The 22634-nt window shown below is 49.2% G+C and overlaps 1 protein-coding gene across 1 annotated transcript in view; it reads left to right on the top strand.

Annotated features, from left to right (window-relative positions):
• Positions 1-22634, top strand: part of LOC140398728 (hyaluronan synthase 1-like) — a 77175-nt gene that overhangs the window by 3000 nt on the left and 51541 nt on the right. Inside the window, exons 2-3 of the mRNA XM_072487743.1 lie at positions 18098-18323; positions 18974-19106. Coding sequence (XP_072343844.1) covers positions 18098-18323; positions 18974-19106 — 359 coding nt within the window. The remainder of the gene's footprint in view (positions 1-18097; positions 18324-18973; positions 19107-22634) is intronic.

The raw sequence follows: 22634 nt of genomic DNA, 5'->3' as shown, positions 1-22634 counted from the left end.
GACAACCCATAATTCTCACTGACTGCAGAGGTCTCTGGCCATGCGGCTGAAGGCTATTACTAATACGTTAAGTGAGCACTTCACACACCCCAAATGGATTCCGTGCGGGGGTTGGGGGGGGGGGGGGGCGTGCCGTGTAACATGTGGGAGTCATTGCCTAACATCCCAATCAGACTGTGATGCCCAGAGATTGTTCCTGAACACTGTGGGAGGCAACACCACAGATGCAGCAGCCAACATCCGAACACCCAGGGGATGGGTCCCAGCTCCGGGGACGTGCCGGGTGGCCAGACACTGGAGACCATGGCAGCAGCAGCGTCGACAGAGACCTGAGGTGGCGGCCAATGTGCTGGGCCCCGCCAAACACTGTGAGGACACAGCCGCGACGGCCCATGGTGTACAAGCATCGCTGGTCAGTCTGGGAACCATTCAGGCCATCTGGGATCAAATGGCAAACAGCGTATGCCACAGGAGGATCCGCCTCAATAAGCAGAGGGTGCGACACCTGTATCATGTCCTTGCGGTCTTGGCACCACGTGGAGGAAGAGGACACCCGATCTCGGTTGCCGCCAAGGTCACTGCAGGCCTGAACTTTCACGTCTCGGGAATATTCCAGGACTCGAGCGGGGACTTGTGTGGCACCTCTCAAGCTACAACCTACAGGTGCATCCGACAGGACACAAATGTCTGTTAGTCCAGACAGAAAACTATACAAATTGTGACATGGACCAAGCCCAACAAGATGCCCGGAGAGCAGGATTTTCCGTCGTCACCGGATTCCCCAGGTCCAGGGGCTGATAGACAGCACACATACCACCTTGTGCTTCCCAAGCCATCGGGGAGTGCCCTATTTAACAGAAAGGGGGTTCCACTTCCTTAACATCCAGCTCATGTGCGACCACCACCTTAAGATCATGCACGTGTGTGCCCGCTTCCCAGAGAGTGTACACGGCAGCTACATCCTGGGCCAGTCAGACATCTCTGACCTCTTTGAAGACCATCCTAGATTTGGATTGGCTCTCGGAGGATAAGGAGTATCCGCTTAGGACCTGGCTAATGACGGCAGTACGGAGGCTGGTGATCAATGCGGAGACCCGATACAACGAGGGACATGCAGCCAGCCGGGCTGTTGTTGTGCGGTGCATTGGACTCCCCAAAATATGGTTCCGTTGCCTCAACTGCTCCAATAGTGCCGTGCAGTACGCCCCCTGGAAAGTGGCCCGTATTGTGATCCTCCATAACCTGGCACAGCAGTGGGGCAGCGTACTGGAGGAGGAGGGGCATGTGGTCACCGAGGAGGCGCCGCACCAACAGGGGCTGGAGGACAATCTCGGGGGGGAATCGGAGGACCAACGGAAGGCTGGAGGAGAGGTGGTAGCGGTGAGGGTGTGGCAAGTCTGGAGGGCCAGGGAGGCCCTCATTGTTGCCGCTTCACGTAGGACGTGGCCACGACTGTCATCGCTACCCATGCCCCCCCCCCCCCCCCCCCCCCCTCCATTTCCTACCCTCCCATGGTCATTGTCGAGGGCAGGGAGGTGATGATAACCCACAGAGAGCGGAGCGCTGGTGTTCCTGAACCTATGCCATAGTGTGACTCCTGCCTGTGTGTGGGGGGGGGGGGGGGGGGGGGGGGATGTCTTGGGAGATGGGCAAGTGTTTGGAAATCAGCCAGCATTGCGTAAGAAAGTACCAGAGGCGTTATACTGGTTGTGGTGAAGGGTTTTTAATGTATCACACATAAGTGTTTACCACTGCCCCCTCTCCCAGTGGTGCAACCCACTCTCCCCACCACCCCTCCCCTCCAACGCACACTCCAACCCTACCCCTACCTACCCCCCCTTCTCCCCCCATCCCTCAGTGTCCTCTCAGTGATCCTCGTCGTGCTTAGCCTTCCTTGTTCTACTGCTACGTCTAGATGTTTCCCCAGGATGCACATCAGAGATGAAGGCAGCACGCTGCTTACCACATCCCATGGCCTTCGATGCCCCTGGCGGGCGTCCTCTGGGGCCAGAGGCCCCCGGCGCACTTGCAAGTGCCGCATGCACAGTTGTGCCGCCCTATCCCGTGTGCTGCCTACGAGACAGCGGGATGGAACTTGGGGGAGCTGTTGGCCACTGTCACCACTTCATAGGACGGGTCCAGGTTGGCACTCAGCACCCTCTCCTCCCAGTCGGTGCCCATAGGGCCCTGGGGTTCACCTCGGGACAGAGACGGAGTCCCGGCTGCCCCTGTGTCATCTGGCTCTGTCAACCCTGGTGGTTCCCCAATGTCAGCATCATCGTGTCGACGCCCTCAGTGAAGCTCCTCAGTGACGGGGACATGCTCTGTAGCACCTCAACAATGCCCACCTGGGACTAGGTCACGTCCCCCAACGAGTATGACATTCTACTGAGGCCCTCAGCCAAGGCCGTCACTGACTGAGCCACGCCTTGGATGCCTTCACTCAAGCTGCTGACGTTGTGCACCAGGCTCTCCACTGCGGTCACCACCCTAGCAGTGTTGGCCTCGGTGCCACGCAACATTTCCTGTGCCCGTAGCCTCTTGGACTTCTCCAATCGGCTGTGGACCTGCTGGAGTGGCGCTGACGTTCCCCTCTGAATATCACGGCCGCTCCCTAACATCTGCATCAACTGCGGTCCAGAGACTCAGCATCTGACTGGAACCCAGCAGACCTCGGCTGCAGCCTTGCCTGGGCATTCCTGGCTCCACCTGATGTATATCTGCAACTGTATGGTGCTCACCAGAATATGCCCCAGAAGCCTGTCCACTAACGTTTCCCCTCGAGGTGTGTGTCTCTGCGCTGATGGGGGGGGGGGGGGGGGGGGGGGGGGGGGGGGGGGGGGGGGGGGGGGGTTGACGACAGCTGTGACACATGTATGGTGGTATCCTGGGAGTTCTCCTCCGAGGTGTTCTCATGGGAGCCTGGGTGGAGGAGGGGAGTGGGGAACCCTCGCCATCAGTTAGAGGTCCTGTGGAAGAATAGACATGTGGTTAGTCAGCACACACTCACACACACACACAAAAACATAGAGGGGAAAAGAGGGGTGTAAAAATAATGGTGAAAGTAAAAGGATAAGAGTCTTTGTTTCAAATGGTTATCTTCTAGCTCATCTTCCTTCAGTCTAGGCTTTCAGTTCAAGATTTCTGCTTTCAGTCTGTAATGGGATTTACTGTGGATTCATCCAGCTTCTCTGCAGGTTCAGAAATACAGCAGTTATGCAGCTATTCTGGATAAAGGGAGAGAGAGACTCACAGCTTTTTCACTGAGCACCCAAGGACTGACTGCTCCCACGCGGGTGGGACCCAATCACTGCCTGAATTCATTGGCCACCAGCCAACCAATCGATCAGAATCCCTCCGATCTCTCGGGTGCCAAGAAGTTCAAAAGCTAACACAGTGTACTCAGTATGTCGTAACCTTTGAGTTCCTCACATCCTCTGCTTGACTCAAAGGTCAAGCATGGATCAAAAATGATAACAGCAAAATAAACGAAATGGGAAATAATGGAATCAATGTGAGGGGTCGTTGCAGAGTAAATATTAATAATGTGAGGATCATTGATTTTTATTCAGATATGGTTCCACAGACCATCTTCTGATACCTCACCCAAGCATAAATTTCTATTGCCAGCCTAGAAAGCAAGTAATCTGCATTGGACCTGGAGGAAGCACAGCACAATTAGCCAGAATCATACCTAGACTAGAATGGTTAAATTATGGGGATTGAATGCATAAATTAGGCTTGTATTTCATTGAGTACAGGAGATTAAGATCTAAATGTTTTCGATGAATCAATGATTTGATAAGGTAAATAGAGCGAAACTATTTCACTTGGTGGGGGAGTCCACACAAGGATTGGTGGAAATTTTGACTCTTTTCCCAAGAATCTGTTGGGGCTCGGGAGTCCGACTGAAAATTTAAAACCGCTTGATCAATTTTTGTTGGGTAAGGATATCCAAGGTCACGGAAACCTCAGGTAGGATTATCCGGGGACGCCAGTGGTGGGATTTGTATCCGTTGGGCGGGAAAATCTGAAGATTGGCCAAGAGCCAATTGAAAATCCTGGCCCAAGGTGAAGTTACGATACAGATCAGTCCTGATTTAAACAAATGACAGAATAGCCTTGAGGAGCGGCGTGCTCTACTCTTGTTGCTGTTTGATTTGGATCATGAGGGAGATCCAGGCAAACTGGTTCTAACGTCATCTGATCTTTTAACACATTTCTCAGTCGGGCATCAGGATTAGGCACTGTGGCTAATTTTTACCCCTCCTTGGCCCGAGGGCACTGAGGGTAACTACAGGTTCTCCAATGCTGCCCGGCTAACTCAGCACAGGCTAGTGATCAAACCAGAACACCATTGGTGTGTAAGCATTTAGATGTTCTGTTGATCTTGTTCATTTTCATTTCTTTCCACCAACACCACCAACGCAAAAAAAAAATCTTTCAAGTTTGAATGTCTTGAATAGAACTACCACTGCTTAGGCCATTGGGGTACTGACCAAGGCACATAACTGTTCAATTTCAGAAACTTTTCAAGAATGTCACACAATGAACACCCTTTGCTTTAGTCACAAGGCAGAACGTTGACTGATGAGCCAGTAACTAGAATGTGGTAAACCACTGTGTTCTGATATTAGGGGTTGTACGGTAAAACCTGCACTACAGGTTCACCTGTGGCCCCTGCATGCTAGCTCCGCCCAGGAGTCGGGTTATAAATATGCGTGGCCTCCAGCTTGCAGCCATTTCGCCAGCTGCTGCGGGAGGCCACACATCTGATGCTAATAAAGCCTCAGTTTGGATTCAACTTCGTCTCCAGTCAAATTGATCGTGCCTCAATTTATTAGTATCAGATTCAGAAGATGGACCTTCGGATTAAACCAGATCGTCTGCAGCTGGATCCACACGCAAGCGACGCCAGAAAGGACTTCCAGCACTGGCTAGCTTGTTTTGAAGCGTATATCAATGCGGCGCAGACCCCTGTTCCAGAGGCTCAGAAGATCCAAATATTGTACTCCAGACTCATCTCCAAAGTCTTCCCGCTGATCCAGGATGTGCCCAATTACGCTGATACATGATTCGACTCAATGAAAATTATGAACAGAAGACGAACACGCTCTTCGCCAGACACGCACTCGCAACGCGTACTCAACTACCTGATCTCCTTATGCGGGACGCTTTTGGGACTGGGATTGGGTCTGATATTATTCAGGCAGCGGCTCCTAGAAGGGGCCACGCGCGACCTCGCAGAGACTAAAACACTAGCGCTCTCCATGACGGTCGCCCTGCGCAATGTCCAGTCCTATGCCCCCAACCGCGCGGCCCACTCCTCCTCCGCTTCATGGGCCCCACAGGCTGCCGCCCCAGCGGGGGCACTACCCACCCAATACGCCTGCGCTACGCGCCAGCCAGTGATCTCCGGGGGGCCCCAATGCTATATTTGGGGCCAGCAAAAACACCCCCGCCAACGCTGCCCGGCCCGCGTTGGCCTTTGTAAGGCCTGCGGGAAGAAGGGCCACTTCGCTGCGGTGTGCCAGGCCCGCTCAGCGGCCGCGGTCGCCCCCCCCCCCCCCCCCCCCCCCCCCCGGGTCACGGACAATGGGCGCCGCTATCCTCCTGTCCTCCCAGGCCATGTGCGACCAATGGCCGCCGCCATCTTCTCCCCCGCGCAACACGTGCGTTTCATGGGCGTCGCCATCTTGCCCCACCCCCGCAATGTTTGTTCCATGGGCGCCGCCATTTTGTAATCCCCAGGATCTCCGGGCGCCGCCATCTTGTCCACCCCGTAGCACATGGACACCAACGGCGTTCCAGAACCTCAACTCAATGGCTGCCTCACTACCCGACAATCAACCACGGCTTGCCTCCATGGCAATCGACCAGTCCCAACCACATAATCTGACCAACGCATTCTCCAGCGTGAAAGTCAAAGGCCATGTGACCTCCTGCCTACTGGACTCCGGGAGCACCGAGAGCTTTGTACACCCAAATACGGTAAGGCGCTGCTCCCTTAAGGTACACCCTACCAATCTAAAAATCTCCCTGGCCTCCGGATCCCATCGCGTAGCGATCCGGGGGTACTGCACGGTCACGCTCACAGTCCAAGGCGTAGAGTTCCACGGCTTTCGCCTCTACGTCCTCCCTAACCTTTGCGCTGCACTTATCCTCGGCCTGGACTTCCAGTGCAACCTCCAGAGCCTGACCCTTAAATTCGGACCCTTACCACCCCTCACTGTGGGCGGCCTCGTGACCTTAAAGGTCGATCCTCCTTCCCCCTTTGCCAATCTAACTCCAGATTGCAAACCCGTTGCCACCAGGAGCAGACGGTACAGCACCCTGGATAAGGCCTTCATCAGGTCCCAGGTCCAGCGGTTGCTTCGGGAAGGCGTCATCGAGGCCAGCAACAGCCCCTGGAGAGCTCAAGTGGTAGTGGTTAAGTCTGGGGAGAAAAACCGAATGGTCGTGGACAACAGCCAGACCATCAACAGGTACACGCAGCTCGACGCGTACCCCCTCCCACGCATATCTGACATGGTTAACCAGATTGCACAGTATCGGGTCTTCTCAACGGTGGACCTGAAATCTGCTTACCACCAGCTCTCCATCCGTAAATAGGACCGGCTATACACCGCCTTTGAGGCAGATGGCCGGCTATATCATTTCCTTAGGGTCCCCTTCGGCGTCACCAACGGGGTTTCGGTCTTCCAAAGGGAGATGGACCGAATGGTCGACTGGTACGGTTTGCGGACCACGTTTCCGTACCTAGACAATGTGACCATCTGCGGCCATGACCAGCAGGACAACGACGCCAACCTCGCTAAATTTCTGCGCACCGCCACTCTCCTCAACCTCATGTATAACAAGGAGAAGTGTGTGTTCCGCACAAACCGCTTAGCCATCCTCAGCTACGTGGTCCAGAACGGAGTTCTGGGGCCCGATCCCGACCGCATGCGCCCCCTCATGGAGCTCCCCCTCTCCCACTGCCCCAAGGCCCTCAAACGCTGCCTGGGGTTCTTCTCATATTATGCCCAGTGGGTCCCAAACTATGCGGACAAGGCCCGCCCACTCATACAGTCCACTCATTTCCCCCTGACGGCCGAGGCCCAACAGGCTTTCGCCCGGATCAGAGCTGATATTGCCAAAGCTGGAATGCACGCTGTAGACGAAACACTTAGTTTCCAAGTAGAAAGCGACGGTTCGGATGTCGCCCTTGCCACCACCCTCAACCAGGCAGGCAGGCCCGTGGCATTCTTTGCCCGTACCCTCCATGCCTCTGAAATTCGGCACTCATCCATCGAAAAAGAGGCCCAGGCTGTCGTTGAGGCTGTGCGACATTGGAGGCATTACCTGGCCGGCAGGAGATTCACTCTCCTCAGTGACCAACGGTCGGTAGCCTTCATGTTCAACAACACACAGCGGGACAAAATCAAAAATGATAATACCTTGCGGTGGAGAATCGAGCTCTCCACCTATAATTACGAGATTAAGTATCGCCCTGGCAAACTCAACGAGCCCCCAGACACCCTATCCTGAGGTACATGTGCCAGCGCATAAGTAGACCAATTCCGGACCCTTCACGACAGCCTTTGTCACCCAGGGGTCACTCAGTTGTACCATTTCATTAAGGCACAAAATTTGCCCTACTCCGTCGAGGAAGTAAGGACAATCACCAAGGACTGCCAGGTCTGTGCGGAGTGCAAGCCGCACCTCTACCGGCCGGACCGCACGCGCCTGGTGAAGGCCTCCCGCGCCTTTGAATGCCTCAGCGTGGATTTCAAAGGCCCTCTTCCCTCCTCCGATCGACACACATATTTCCTCAGTGTGATCGATGAATACTCCCGGTTTCTCTTCGCCATCCCATGCCCCGACATGACGTCTGCCACCATCATTAAAGCCCTTAATTCTATCTTCACTCTGTTCGGCTTCCCCGCCTACATCCACAGTAACAGGGGATCCTCATTCATGAGTGATGAGCTACGTCAGTTCCTGCTCAGCAGGGGTATCGCCTCCAGCAGAACGACGAGCTACAACCCCCGGGGAAACGGACAGGTAGAAAGGGAGAATGGGACGGTATGGAGGGCCGTCCAGCTGACCCTGCAGTCCAGAAATCTCCCGGCCTCCCGCTGGCAAGAGGTCCTGCCTGATGCACTACATTCCATTCGCTCATTACTCTGCACTGCCACTAACAGTACACCGCATGAACGTCTTTTTGCCTTCCCCAGGAAATCCACATCCGGGGTATCGCTCCCAATTTGTCTCACAGCTCCGGGAACCGTGCTTCTCCGTAAACATGTGCGGCTCCACAAGGCGGATCCGTTGGTGGAAAGGGTGCACCTGCTCCACGCAAACCCACAGTACACCTACGTGGCGTTCCCCGACGGCCACCAGAATACCGTCTCCCTCAGGGACCTGGCACCAGCAGGTTCCACCCCCACACCACCCCCGTCGCCCCCGGCGCCACCCTTCCCTCCCCCGCCACCCCCATCAACCCCCCTAGGACCATGCGTCCTCCCCCTGTCCACCCCCGTTGATGAAGAGGGTTTCGGCACGCTCCCGGAGTCAACTTTGACCACGACAGGGCCAACATCGCCATCACCACTTCGTCGATCTCAAAGAACCATCAAGGCAATGACCAGAGACATTGTTTTTGCTGCTCTGTAAATATTAAAATTCCTAATTGTATTTGTTATCCACTACCCCCGCCGGACTCAATTTTAACAGGGGGTGAATGTGGTAAACCACTGTGTTCTGATATTAGAGGTTGTATGGTAGAACCTGCACTACAGGTTCACCTGTGGCCCCTGCATGCTAGCTCCGCTCAGGAGGCGGGTTATAAATATGCGTGGCCTGCAGCTCGCAGCCATTTTGCCAGCTGCTGCGGGAGGCCACACATCTAATACTAATAAAGCCTCAGTTTGGATTCAATTTTCTCTCCAGTCAAATTGATCGTGCCTCATAGAACAAAGTAACTGGAATAGAGCAGCCCAGAGCTTTTCAGCAACAGTCAATGTTCATTAACCCATTCTCCTGTACGCATAGCACCTAAAGCTGTGTACAAATTAGTTATAGTAAGTATGCTTCCAACTTGTTTCATTTCACATCAGGTTGTTTTGTAATATTATTGCCATTTGGCCCTGCTCTCTGGTTAGGCAGCTTCCACTTTATCCCACGGTAATTCAGCACGTTCCCATCAGTAATTTTGTCATGCTGTATGTCAGAATTACAATACAGGGAGGATTGGCGCCTATCTGATATGGACAGCAGAAATCAGTTTTGCATCTGGAAATTTCTAAAATGTAAATAGGACACACAGATTTCCTTTTCCTCTATACTTCCTCTGTCAGACGAACATACGTATGAGTTAGGAGTGAGAATAGAGCACTTGTGCCCTGAGCCTGCTCGGCCATTCGATAAAATCATGGCTGATCAATTTTAACCTCAACCCCACATTGCTGCCTACCTCCGATAACCTTTAACCTCTCCTTGTTAATCAAGAGTCTGGTTAGCTCTGCCTTAAAAATATTCAAAGATTCTGTTTGCACTGCATTTGGAGGAAGGGTTTCAGGAACTCACGATCGATCCTCTGAGAGAAACAAATTCTCGTCAACTGGATCTTAAATTAGTTACCCTTGATGTTTAAACAGTGACCGCTAGTTCTAGATTCTCCGACAAGAGGAAACATCCTCTCCACATCCACCCTGTCAATACCCCTCAGGATCTTAAAGGTTTTGATTACGTCGCCTCGTACTCTTCTGAACTCCGGTGGATACAAATGTAACCTCCGCCCTTTCCAGGTATTAGTCAAGTAAACATTCTCTGAACTGCTTCTAACGCATTTACATTTTTCCTTACATAAGGAGACCAATACTGTGCACAATACTCTAGTCTCACCAGTGCCTCATGATGCATTGGGAATTAAGCTTTTCAACATATTTTGGTCAGCAACATTGAAACTCGAGTTAATCAGAAGCCATGTACTGATCCGATCCTGCCACACATTTGGTTTCAGCTCAGCTCCAAATGGAACACTAGAGATAGATAGAATGTAGAAGCCATGGCAGTGTACTAATGCTTCAAAATAATGAGAGAAAATTCCAAAAATGCATAGTATTGTTATTGGCTAGGGTTTAGAGAACCCCAAAGTGTATCATGGAGTTCACCTGACCCACAACTTTTACTAGATTGTGGTATGGGGAGCACACGGCCCACTCTACAGGTGTGGTACAGCAGACATAGAAAAGTATTTTTTTAAGCAAAACAATGTCTATGCTATGAATTCAAGTTAACCATTTTAAAACATACAATGAACATCTTAGCAACCATTAATTCAAATACAACCCCGAAAGAATACAACACTAAGTAATCCATACGCTGTCCTTTTAACATCCAGAAGACTTAAAAAAAAAACTTTCAGCAGAAGCACATCAGGTTAAAGTCACTATTGCGAGCAGTTATTAGTTTAAATCACCAAAGGATCGATTTACATTCTTTAGATTACAGAGAGAGACTCTAATACACCTTCTGGCTGTGACTGCAGATATCCAGCTCTGAAAACGAAACTAAAACACACCCTGCAGCAAACAGCCTAAAATGAAAGTAAAAAGCTGACAGACAGCCCAGCTCCACCCACTCTCTGACATCACTGCAGTAATAAACACCCATTTCTTAAAGGTACTCTCACTACAGATATTTACATACACACCCATTTATATACACCCATTTCTTAAAGGTACTCTCACTACAGATATTTACATACACACCCATTTATAAACACCCATTTCTTAAAGGTACTCTCACATGACAGTATTTTTTACTGAATTTGTATTGAAAGAGAAAAGACAGTTTGCCATCTCAGGTGGGAGCAGATGGGTTACTTTATTCACTGGTGAATTGAAAATGGTTCCTTCTGAATAAAGATGGCACTGTATTCCTCAAATATAAAAACAGAAATGTTGAAACACACAGCAGGTACAGCAACATATTTGGAGAGAGAAACAAGGTTAATATTTCAGATCTGTGACCTGTCATCTGATGTGTAAGAGTACCTTCAGCACAATGCTGGACTGCAGTGGTTTAAGAATGCAGCTCACCACCACCTTCCCAAGTGTAAAGAATGTTGGCTTTACCAGTAACGATCACATCCCATAAATACTTTTTTAAAAGTATACTGATTAGTACTATAAATAATTACAGATATCAAAGCAACACTGAGCTTCTTCATTCATGAATATCTTTTCCAGGATATCACATGGGAAAGAATAATGTGTCAGCTATGATTGATCTTACAGTGCTAACAAGCCCAGCCTCTTTGCAACCACATTCAATGTCACAGTCTACATTGAGCATTGCTGATGTGCAGCATTTCCAGTCGTTCCTCTTAATCAATGCGTCACTTTCTTTGTCACTTTCCAATTCAGTCAGTAGTGACCTGCCCACGGCCTAAAGATCCTCTGCTCGTTTCTCCAGGTCTTGTGGGTTTTTTTTATTTTAAAAAATTAATAAATTTGGCCTTAATTTTTTTCCAATTAAGGAGCAATTTGACCAAAGCGTGGTCAATCCACCTACCCTGCACATCTTTGGGTTGTGGGGGTTAGACCCACACAGGCACAGGGAGAATGCGCAAGCCCCACACGGACAGTGACCCAGGGCCGGGATCGAACCCGGGTCCTCGGCGCCATGAGGCAGCAGTGCTAACCATTGTGTCACCGTGCCGCTCAAGTCTTGAGGTCTTGGGCTTTCCTTTTTCCTTTTCATCGCATTCAAAATCGTCAGCCGGGCACACCACCTGCTTCACCTCAACTTTTGTTTTGCTGTGTTTTGATCCTCATCATTAGCACACAAATTTGAATGATAAGAGATAAAAATGTATGGCACGATTCTCCCGAAAGGGAACAAAGTCCCCTAGCGAGTGCGCTTAGCCATGATTTTCCCGGCAGTGCTCAGAAATACATGGCTATTTAATGCGACTTGCGTTGAATAAGGGGCCTGAATCTGGAATGCGCGGCTGAGGCCGTCCATAGCCCCGTTTTGTACAGTGGGAAGCTCTGCTCGCCAGAACTCCCCATTGTAGCGAGCGATTGGGACACTATTTTGAAATGGCATCCCAATCTCCGAGGCCCCCGAAAAAATCTCTTACCTTCCCCCCCCCACAAACCCGAACATACTATGTGAGGGTCCCCGGCCTCTCTCCACACCCTCGCCAGGCAACCCCAGCCTGATCCAGTGCGAAAAAAGAATACCAGATTGGCACTTCTGGTGCCACCTGGGTACTCTGACAGTGCCAGCCTGGCACCCTAGCAGTGCCACCTGACTGTCATTAATGGTGCGACCTGTGCAGTAGTGGGGCTAGCAAAACTGCACACCCCTCCCATCCCGGTTGGAACACTGATTCACAGTGTATTAGATGATGCACAGCACAGCATTCAACACCTCACTTGGTCTTTTCATTCTTCACATCTGGAATTACTTTTTGGTTGGTGATCATTTAATGTATAAATTACATGTGCTTGAAATATTGATATATCCAGATCAATCCATGTATCTGAAGACAGTCTTTTCAATCATGCTAAAGTTGGACATACAGATAAAACAGGAATAGCCCAATATTATTGACCTGGCCAGTTTTCTCCATGCAGATATAGTCAGATGAATGGTTAGCTAATATATTATAGGAAAAATGTAATGCGCCCATGGGATCCTGGCCTGCCAACAGCACATATAGGGCATGCTGGCAACAGGACAGGAACCGATGTCCTAGGGGGGATGTTTGCTAGAGCTGTTGGGGAGGGTTTAAACTAATGTGGCAGGGGGGTGGGAACCGATGTAGGAAGTTGGAAGGTAGTAAAACAGGGACAGAAACAAAAGGCAGTAAGGGGGAAAGTGTAAGGCAGAGAAGCCATACTCAAAAATCAAAAAGGGCGACAGTACAAGGTACAGTGACTGAGGGGAGCTCAGTGAATAGGACCAGTAATATTAAAAGGAATAAAACGGGAAGTAAAAACATTAATGGTAAGCGACGCGGCAGGTTGTTACATGAAGATATGGGTTCAACGACAAGGAAAATTAGGAGAAAAGTTAAGAGGAAATATAACTTAGGAGAGGTTACTGACCGAGGTGTTAAGATTCAAAACAGAGGTTAAAAAAGCCATCATAAGTGTACTTTACCTGAATGCTTGTAGTATTCGGAATAAGGTAAATGAGTTGATGGCGCAAATCATCGTGAATGACTATGATTTAGTGGCCATTACTGAAACATGGTTAAAGGATGGTCACGACTGGGAGTTAAATATCCGAGGGTATCAAACTATTCGGAAGGACAGAGTGGATGGTAAGGGAGGTGGTGTAGCTCTGTTATTTAAGGATGACATCCGGGCAATAATGAGGGATGACATCGGTGCTATGGAGGATAAGGTTGAATCCATTTGGGTGGAAATCCGGAATAGTAAGGCGAAAAAGTCACTGATAGGAATAGTCTGTAGGCCACCAAATAGTAACATTATGGTGGGGCAGGCAATAAACAAAGAAATAACAGATGCATGTAGAAATGGTACAGCAGTTATCATGGGGGATTTTAATCTACATGTTGATTGGTTTAACCAGGTCGGTCAAGGCAGCCTTGAGGAGGAGTTTATAGAATGTATCCGCGATAGTTTCCTAGAACAGTATGTAATGGAACCTACGAGGGAACAAGCGGTCCTAGATCTGGTTCTGTGTAATGAGACAGGATTGATTCATGATCTCATAGTTAGGGATCCTCTCGGAGGGAGCGATCACAATATGGTGGAATTTAAAATACAGATGGGGGGTGAGAAGGTAAAATCAAACACTAGTGTTTTGTGCTGAAACAAAGGAGATTACAATGGGATGAGAGAAGAACTAGCTAAGGTAGACTGGGAGCAAAGACTTTATGGTGAAACAGTTGAGGAACAGTGGAGAACCTTCTAAGCAATTTTTCACAGTGCTCAGCAAAGGTTTTACCAACAAAAAGGAAGGACGGCAGAAAGAGGAAAAATCGACAGTGGATATCTAAGGAAATAAAGGAGAGTATCAAATTGAAGGAAAAAGCATACAAAGTGGCAAAGATTAGTGGGAGACTAGAGGACTGGGAAATCTTTAGGGGGCAACAGAAAGCTACTAAAAAAGCTATAAAGAAGAGTAAGATAGATTATGAGAGTAAACTTGCTCAGAATATAAAAACAGATAGTAAAAGTTTCTACAAATATATAAAACAAAAAAGAGTGACGAAGGTAAATATTGGTCCTTTAGAGGATGAGAAGGGAGATTTAATAATGGGAGATGAGGAAATGGCTGAGGAACTGAACAGGTTTTTTGGGTCGGTCTTCACAGTGGAGGACACAAATAACATGCCAGTGACTGATAGAAATGAGGCTATGACAGGTGAGGACCTTGAGCGGATTGTTATCACTAAGGAGGTAGTGATGGGCAAGCTAATGGGGCTAAAGGTAGACAAGTCTCCTGGCCCTGATGGAATGCATCCCAGAGTGCTAAAAGAGATGGCTAGGGAAATTGCAAATGCACTGGTGATAATTTACCAAAATTCACTAGACTCTGGGATGGTCCCGGCGGATTGGAAATTAGCAAACGTGACTCCACTGTTTAAAAAAGGAGGTAGGCAGAAAGCGGGTAATTATAGGCCAGTGAGCTTAACTTCAGTAGTAGAGAAGATGCTGGAATCTATCATCAAGGAAGCAATAGCAAGGCATCTGGATGGAAATTGTCCCATTGGGCAGATGCAGCATGGGTTCATAAAGGGCAGGTCATGCCTAACTAATTTAGTGGAATTTTTTGAGGACATTACCAGTGTGGTAGATAACGGGGAGCCAATGGATGTGGTATATCTGGATTTCCAGAAAGCCTTTGACAAGGTGCCACACAAAAGGTTGCTGCATAAGATAACGATGCATGGCATTAAGGGGAAAGTAGAAGCATGGATGGAGGATTGGTTAATTAATAGAAAGCAAAGCGTGGGGATTAATGGGTGTTTCTCTGGTTGGCAATCAGTAGCTAGTGGTGTCCCTCAGGGATCAATGTTGGGCCCACAATTGTTCACAATTTACATAGATGATTTGGAGTTGGGGACCAAGGGCAATGTTTGTCGAAGTTTGCAGACGACACTAAGATGAGTGGTAAAGCAAAAGGTGCAGAGGATACTGGAAGTCTGCAGAGGGATTTGGATAGGCTAAGTGAATGGGCTAGGGTCTGGCTGAAGGAATACAATGTTGACAAATGTGAGGTTATCCATTTTGGTAGGAATAACAGCAAAAGGGATTATTATTTAAATGATAAAATATTAAAACATGCTGCTGTGCAGAGAGACCTGGGTGTGCTAGTGCATGAGTCGCAAAAAGTTAGTTTACAGGTGCAACAGGTGATTAAGAAGGCAAATGGAATTTTGTCCTTCATTGCTAGAGGGATGGAGTTTAAGACTAGGGAGGTTCTGCTGCAATTGTATAAGGTGTTAGTGAGGCCACACCTGGAGTATTGTGTTCAGTTTTGGTCTCCTTACTTGAGAAAGGACGTACTGGCACTGGAGGGTGTGCAGAGGAGATTCACTAGGTTAATCCCAGAGCTGAAGGGGTTGGATTACGAGGAGAGGTTGAGTAGACTAGGACTGCACTCGTTGGAATTTAGAAGGATGAGGGAAATCTTATAGAAACATATAAAATTACGAAGGGAATAGATAGGATAGATGCGGGCAGGTTGTTTCCACTGGCGGGTGAAAGCAGAACTAGGGGGCGTAGCCTCAAAATAAGGGGAGGTAGATTTAGGACTGAGTTTAGGAGGAACTTCTTCACCCAAAGGGTTGTGAATCTATGGAATTCCTTGCCCAGTGATGCAGTAGAGCTCCTTCATTAAATGTTTTTTTTTTAAAAATGTTTTTATTCTCCATTTTCACATTTTCCTTCAAAGTTTACACCCCATCCACAAACAGTAAACGGTAACAAATACAAAATCAATCACCTTAACAATACCAACGATCCCATCCGCCCACCACCCCAAACAATGGCCCACCTGTCAATATATGCATCCAATAAAACAAACCCTCCCACGGTGGAAACAGAAAAAAGAGGAAAAAAAAAGGAGTCTGGGACCGCCCATGGTCACCATTGACCTATATAGAGTCCACTTCCCCTCCCCCCCTACACTCAACGCCATCCAACCTCTGAAAGAGTACCGTACATGATACCCAAGAGTTGTACCCCCCCCCCCCCAAAAGTCTCCAACTCCTCCCGTCCACTGCCTCTTGTAAAACTCGGTTCCTTCCCCCTTCAACTTTCCACCCCGGCTAGACCACTCGGACCCTGTTCTGTCAGGCTCCGATGGCCGCAGCCCCTCCCCCCACCTCACTCCCGTTCACTGGCCGGCTTAAACCGGCCAGTGTGGAGGCCCCCGCCCGGGTCCCTTTCCCCCTTGCCCGGCCCTAGGGAAGCCCAGAAATCCCCTTTTAGCACACAAACCCCGCATATCCACCTACACCCCAAAGAGCCCTCATTTTGAGTAAAAGTCCCATCACTTCCCTTGTCCAAATATATACAACATTGGCTCCTTTAGCCCATACACCCGCACGCAGTGAAACAAAAAAAAAGAAGAAAATACAGTCAGTCATGAGGTTACACCGGCACATGGCCATTTCTCAATTTCTCAGTTCTGCCACAGTCCTGCCTTCGCAAACTCCTCCGCTGCTTCCGCCGTTCCAAAATAAAAGTCCCTGAGCTTGTAAGTCACCCTCAGCTTTGCTGGATACACAATGCCGCACTGCACCTTGCTAATGTACAGTGCCCTCTTCACCCGGTTGAAGGCAGCCCGCCTCCTCGCCAGCTCCACCGTAAAGTCCTGGTATACACGTATACCAGCTCCAGCCCACTGCACCAGCCGCTTCTGCTTGGCCCAGCTCAGGACCTTCTCCTTCACACTGTACCTACGGAAGCACAGAGACACTACCCTTGGCGGCTCACTCGCCATTGGTACAGGCCTCCACGACCGATGAGCCCGATCCAGTTCATATCGGGAGGGATCCTCCCCCTCCCCTAATAGTTTCGCCAGCATCGCGGCAAAATACTCAGTCGGCCTCGGTCCTTCAACGCCTTCGGGCAGCCCCACAATCCTCAAATTCTGTCGCCTGGATCTGTTTTCCAGGTCTTCCATTTTTCCTCGCCGATCCTTGTTAATGTCCATCACCTTCCGCATCTCCTTCCCCATCGAGGCAAGTTGATCACCGTGCTGCAATAACGTCTCCTCCACTTCCTTCAGTGCCTCCCCTTGCTCTCGCACCTCCGCCACTGCGCTCGCCAGCGCCGTCATCACCGGGGAAATCGCCTCCTCCACCAGTGCACTCAAAACCTCTCCCATCTCCTTCTTCATTGTCTCCATGTCTCTTGTAAACTGCCTTTCGAATTCCGCAGCCATCACCTTAGTTATTTCTTCAGCCGTGAGCAATGCGGCCTCCCCTGGTGCTCCAGCCTCCATTTTGCTTGGTGGCCCCGCGGTGACCTTTCCACTCCCCGACGGACCTTCAGCTGTTTTCTTTATGGACGATTTTTTGCTTACCCTCGACATTTTTCTTCACAGTGCCTTCACTGTTTCTTCCTGCTTTTGCCGCCTCCGTGAACCCTGGGACCGGGCTTAAAACCCCGAAAATGCTGTTCCCGAACGTTCCATTGTGCGGCCGCCTCCCGCCCGCCATCACCGGAAATCGTCATTAAATGTTTTTAAGATAAAGATAGATAGTTTTTTGAAGAATAAAGGGATTAAGGGTTATGGTGTTTGGGCCGGAAAGTGGAGCTGAGTCCAGAAAAGATCAGCCTTGATCTCATTGAATGGCGGAGCAGGCTCGAGGGGCCAGATGGCCTACTCCTGCTCCTAGTTCTTATGTATAACTTTCTGGTTATTCATTATTGTGTTTCGAAAATAATGAAAACCATGTCCTGATAACAGATATTCTCTGCCACTGGATGATGATCACTGTTAGCTGAGCGAACTTATAAAATAACCTTTTATGTATATTTACCAATGGATTATTTACCTTTAGCCATGAATTGTACATGTTTATCAGTGGATTTTCTAAATGTCTATATTTTAGGTCTGTGATTCGGATACAAAGCTTGACTCACAAGCAACTCTGGAACTGGTTAAAGTTTTAGATTCAAAGGAAAACTATGGAGCTGTTGGAGGAGAGGTTCGAGTACTCAATGTCACTGACTCATTCGTTAGCTTCATGAGCAGCCTGAGTTACTGGATCACATTCAATATAGAAAGAGCTTGCCAATCTTACTTTGACTGCGTGTCGTGTATCAGTGGACCTTTAGGTAAGGCAATGGAACAAATCAGGGTCTTATTGGAGGATGTCATGATCCCAGACAGTTTAAAATAAAATCCTTTCATAGATTTCTCTGGTACAGATGCAATTCCTGCAAATTAGGCCGAAGTTGTAGACCTTACCTTTTAGTCACCTCAGAAAACGAAACATTTTCCAAGATGCACCAAGGCGTCAAAGAGAAGATAAGTCATATAGCAACGCTGCCATGTTTGGGTTTTTAAAGTCAGCCATTTGAAGTATAAAGTAAAGACAGGGAGATGTGATGCATTTGACAGTTTCAAATTCTGGTAATGAGTGAGTTGGAATGGGAGACAGTGTAGAGAGTCTTGATTCCAACACAATGAGAATGCAGGGAGAAGGAAGCATATCGGAGCTTAGAGCAAGAGAGAAAAGTTCAGGAGAGGAACTGAGCATTGAAATATTGGTAAACTGCCAGAGACAAGAGGGAGATATGTTGTCAGGCTTCTGTTGTTGTTTGGCTTTGCTATCATGCCTGACTTCCTCAATAGCTCACTCTAACTATTTCAATTTCAGCTCCTATCCCTGGTAGGAGAACCATTTATCATCACATACTGATCTGTTTGACCAGACCCAGATCCATAATCTGTTTTCAATTCGCACAATGACTTTCTGTTTCAGGGATGTATAGGAATACCTTGCTCCAAAAGCTACTAGAACCCTGGTACAATCAGAGATTCCTGGGGATTCGGTGCACATTTGGAGACGATCGTCACCTGACTAATAGGGTGCTTAGTCTAGGCTACTCCACCAAGTAAGAGATTAATCTATTTTCCACTCATTTTTTTAATCAAATGAGTTGTATTGTAGCCGAAATGATAAACCCAGGCCTTGTGACTTCCACTTAAGAAGGAATTCTCCTTCTTTTTGCTGTGCATAAGGTCCACTTGCCTATCGATTTCTTTATAATGGGGAGGTCTCTGTTGCTGGTGGTGAAGAAAGCGGAATATTCTGCGATTGCTATCTCGGACCATGCTCTGCACCTGGTGGATGTGGTGTTGGAGAGGGGGGCCGGCCCAACGACCGGCATAGAGTTTAGGTGTGGGGCTGTTAGCAGATTTGGGGTTTTGCATGAGGGTGGCATGGGCGAATGATGAATATGTAGGGTTTAATAACAATGGGGAGGTTTTGCCTTTGGTGCTGTGGGAAGCCTTGAAGGCATTGGTGAGAGGAGAGATAATTTCATATAAGGCGCAAGTCAATAGGGAGGTTAGGGAGGATCGCCAGCAGCTGGTGGATGACATTTTGGAGGTGGACGGGAAGTGCTCAGAGGACCCAATTCCAGAGTTCCTGGCCAGCAGGAAGAGAGTGCAGATGCAGTTCAATGCGGCGCACAAAGGGGGCAATGTATGAATATGGGGAGAAGGCCAGTTAGTTGTTGGATAGCCAGTTGAGGCGGCAGACAACCTCCTGAGTGATCATCCAAGTGAGGGATATGGGGGCTAGGCTGGTTGCCGCACAAGACCAGGTGAATGGGTTGTTTGAGGCGTTTAGTGAAAGGTTGTACAGGTCGGAGCCACCAGAGGATGAGTCGGACATGTTTTTGGTGGAGTTGGAGGAGGAGGATTGGGAAGAGTTAGAGGAGCCACTGGAGGTTGAGTAAGTTTGGAAGGCAGTAGAGAGCATGCAGACAGCAAGGCACCAGGGCTGGATGGGGTTTCAGTGGAATGTTATAAGAGGTTTGCTGACTGGCAGGTACCATTGCTAGTGGGGGCTTTTGAAGATTCAGTAGTGTGGGGGTCATTCCCGAAGATGATGATGCAGGTATCTAGCTCGCGCCTATTAAAGAAAGATAAGTGGAGTGTGGATCGTACTGGCCGATCTCGTTATTGAATGTGGACGCAAAGGTTTTGGCTACGGTGTTGGCGCTCAGGTTGGAGGAGTGTCTCTCCCTCAAGTTGTTGGTGAGGATCAAACAATGTTTGTAAAGGGTAGGCGGCTTTCCTTTAACGTGTGGCGCTTTTTGGGTGTGATTTTGTTCCCGTCAGAATGGGGGAACCGGAGGTTATTGTGGCTTTGATCGCAGAAAAGGCCTTCGATAGGGTTGAGTGGAGCTATGTGTTCGCGGTGTTGGAACAGTTCGTGATAGGGCCCCAGTTCCTGTGGTGGGCCAAGTTACTATACAAGGAACCTAAGGCCAGCGTCCGTATGAGTAATGTGAACTCGAGAGGTAGGTTCTTTACCCAGAGAGTAGTGGGGGCATGGAATGCACTGCCTGTGGAAGTAGTTGAGTCGGAAACATTAGGGACCTTCAAGCAGCTATTGGATAGGTACATGGATTACGGTAAAATGATATAGTGTAGATTTACTTGTTCTTAAGGGCAGCACGGTAGCATTGTGGATAGCACAATTTGCTTCACAGCTCCAGGGTCCCAGGTTCGATTCCGGCTTGGGTCACTGTCTGTGCGGAGTCTGCACGTCCTCCCCGTGTCTGCGTGGGTTTCCTCCGGGTGCTCCGGTTTCCTCCCACAGTCCAAAGATGTGCAGGTTAGGTGAATTGGCCAATGATAAATTGCCCTTAATGTCCAAATTGCCCTTGGTGTTGGGTGGAGGTGTTGAGTTTGGGTAGGGTGCTCTTTCCAAGAGCCGGTGCAGACTCAAAGGGCCGAATGGCCTCCTTCTGCACTGTAAATTCAATGATAATCTATGATTAATCTAGGACAAAGGTTCGGCACAACATCGTGGGCCGAAGGGCCTGTTCTGTGCTGTATTTTCTATGTTCTATGTTCTATGAGATATTTCCAGTTGCACAGGGGAATGAGGTAGGGGCTCCCTTTGTCCCGTCTCCTGTTCGTATTGCTGATTGATCCTTTGGCCATCGCTTTGAGGAATTTGGAAAAGTGGAGGGGATAGTGAGGGAGAGGGGGTGTGAAGCATCGGGTGCCCCTGTATGCTGATGATCTGTTATTGAACGTTGCGACCCAGTTCCTCTGGATACAAGCTAAATTTGGAAATTAGTGTGTGTTCTCTGGTTAGCTCGCCGAAGAAGGGAGCTAATCAGGGCTGGGGGTGTTGCCATTCCTTTTGCAATTGAGATTCGGTCCGGCTTCATAAATTAAATTTATGAGTCTGGTGAGTAGGGTTAAGGCCAATCTACAGAGGTGGGATAGCCGTCCTTTATCTTTGGCAGGCCGTGTTCAATCTGTAACGGTGAATATTCTACCAGGTTTTTGTCTTTATTCCAATTTCCACTATTTCTTTTTACCAAAAGCATTTTTTGTAGGAGTGGAGAGATTGAGCTTGTCCTTTATTTGGGTGGGCAAGGTAGCCAGGATTCGGAAAACGGTCCTGCAGAGGGACCGTCAGTCGAGGGGTTGGCATTGCTGAGTCTGATATACTATTATGGGAGTACAAATGCGGAGAATGTGCTGGGCTGGTACGGGGACTGGGAGGCATGTTGGGTGAAGATGGAGTCAGGTTCTGGCAGGTGGTTGGGGCTCCGGGCATTTGTGATTGCCTCACTTCCGTTCTCTCCAGTGAAATATTCGGGAAACCCATTGGTAGTCGCTACATTGAAAATAAGGAGACTATTTCGGCAGCACTTTAGATTGGAAGCGGTGTCGAAGATGGCGGCGATTTGTGCTAATCATATGTACGAACCGACAAGGCTGGATGCTGGGTTTAGAGGCTGGGAGGACAAGGGGGTGGAAGGAATGAGGGATTTGTTTCTGGAGGGGCAGTCCTTGAGTTTAGAGGAGCTGTCAGAGAAGTTCCGGTTTTCACAGCTGGAAACTCTAGGTATCTGCAGGTTTGGGACATTGCGAGGAAGGCTTTCCCAACATTCCTGGCAGTGCTGCCATCATTAGCTGTTGAAAATGGTCCTGTCGCGCGCGGGGACAGAGGAGGGGAGTCCTTCTGGAATTTACGGGAGGATCTTGGTGGAGGTGCTCAATCCCTGGAGGAGATTAAGGCCAATTGAGAGGAGGAGTTGGGGGCGGACTTGGAGGAGGGGGTGTGGTGTGAAGCCCTGTGAAGGGTGAACGCTATTTCTTCATGCGCGAGACTCGGGCTTGTGCAGTTAAAGGTGGTTCACCGGGCCCAATTAACAAGGGCTAAGATGAGGTAGCTGTTTGAGGGGTTGGAGGATAAGTGTGAGCGCTGTTAGGGGGGGGGGGTCCACTAAGTATGTTTGTTCTGGGCATGTCCTGAGCTGGTGAGATTCTGGGTCTTTTTCAGCACCATGTCGGCTGATTTCTCGCTGACTTGTTCTGTTGGAGTGGAGGTCAGCTTCTTCAGTCAAGGCCTCAGTATGGTTGGGGGATCTAATGGAGTTTCTACACCT

The sequence above is a fragment of the Scyliorhinus torazame genome, chromosome 21 (genome assembly GCF_047496885.1).
Source record: "Scyliorhinus torazame isolate Kashiwa2021f chromosome 21, sScyTor2.1, whole genome shotgun sequence".
In the NCBI taxonomy this organism is placed as follows: domain Eukaryota; kingdom Metazoa; phylum Chordata; class Chondrichthyes; order Carcharhiniformes; family Scyliorhinidae; genus Scyliorhinus; species Scyliorhinus torazame.
The sequence above is the reverse complement of the archived record's forward strand: the minus strand, read 5'-3'. Positions and strand labels throughout refer to the sequence as shown.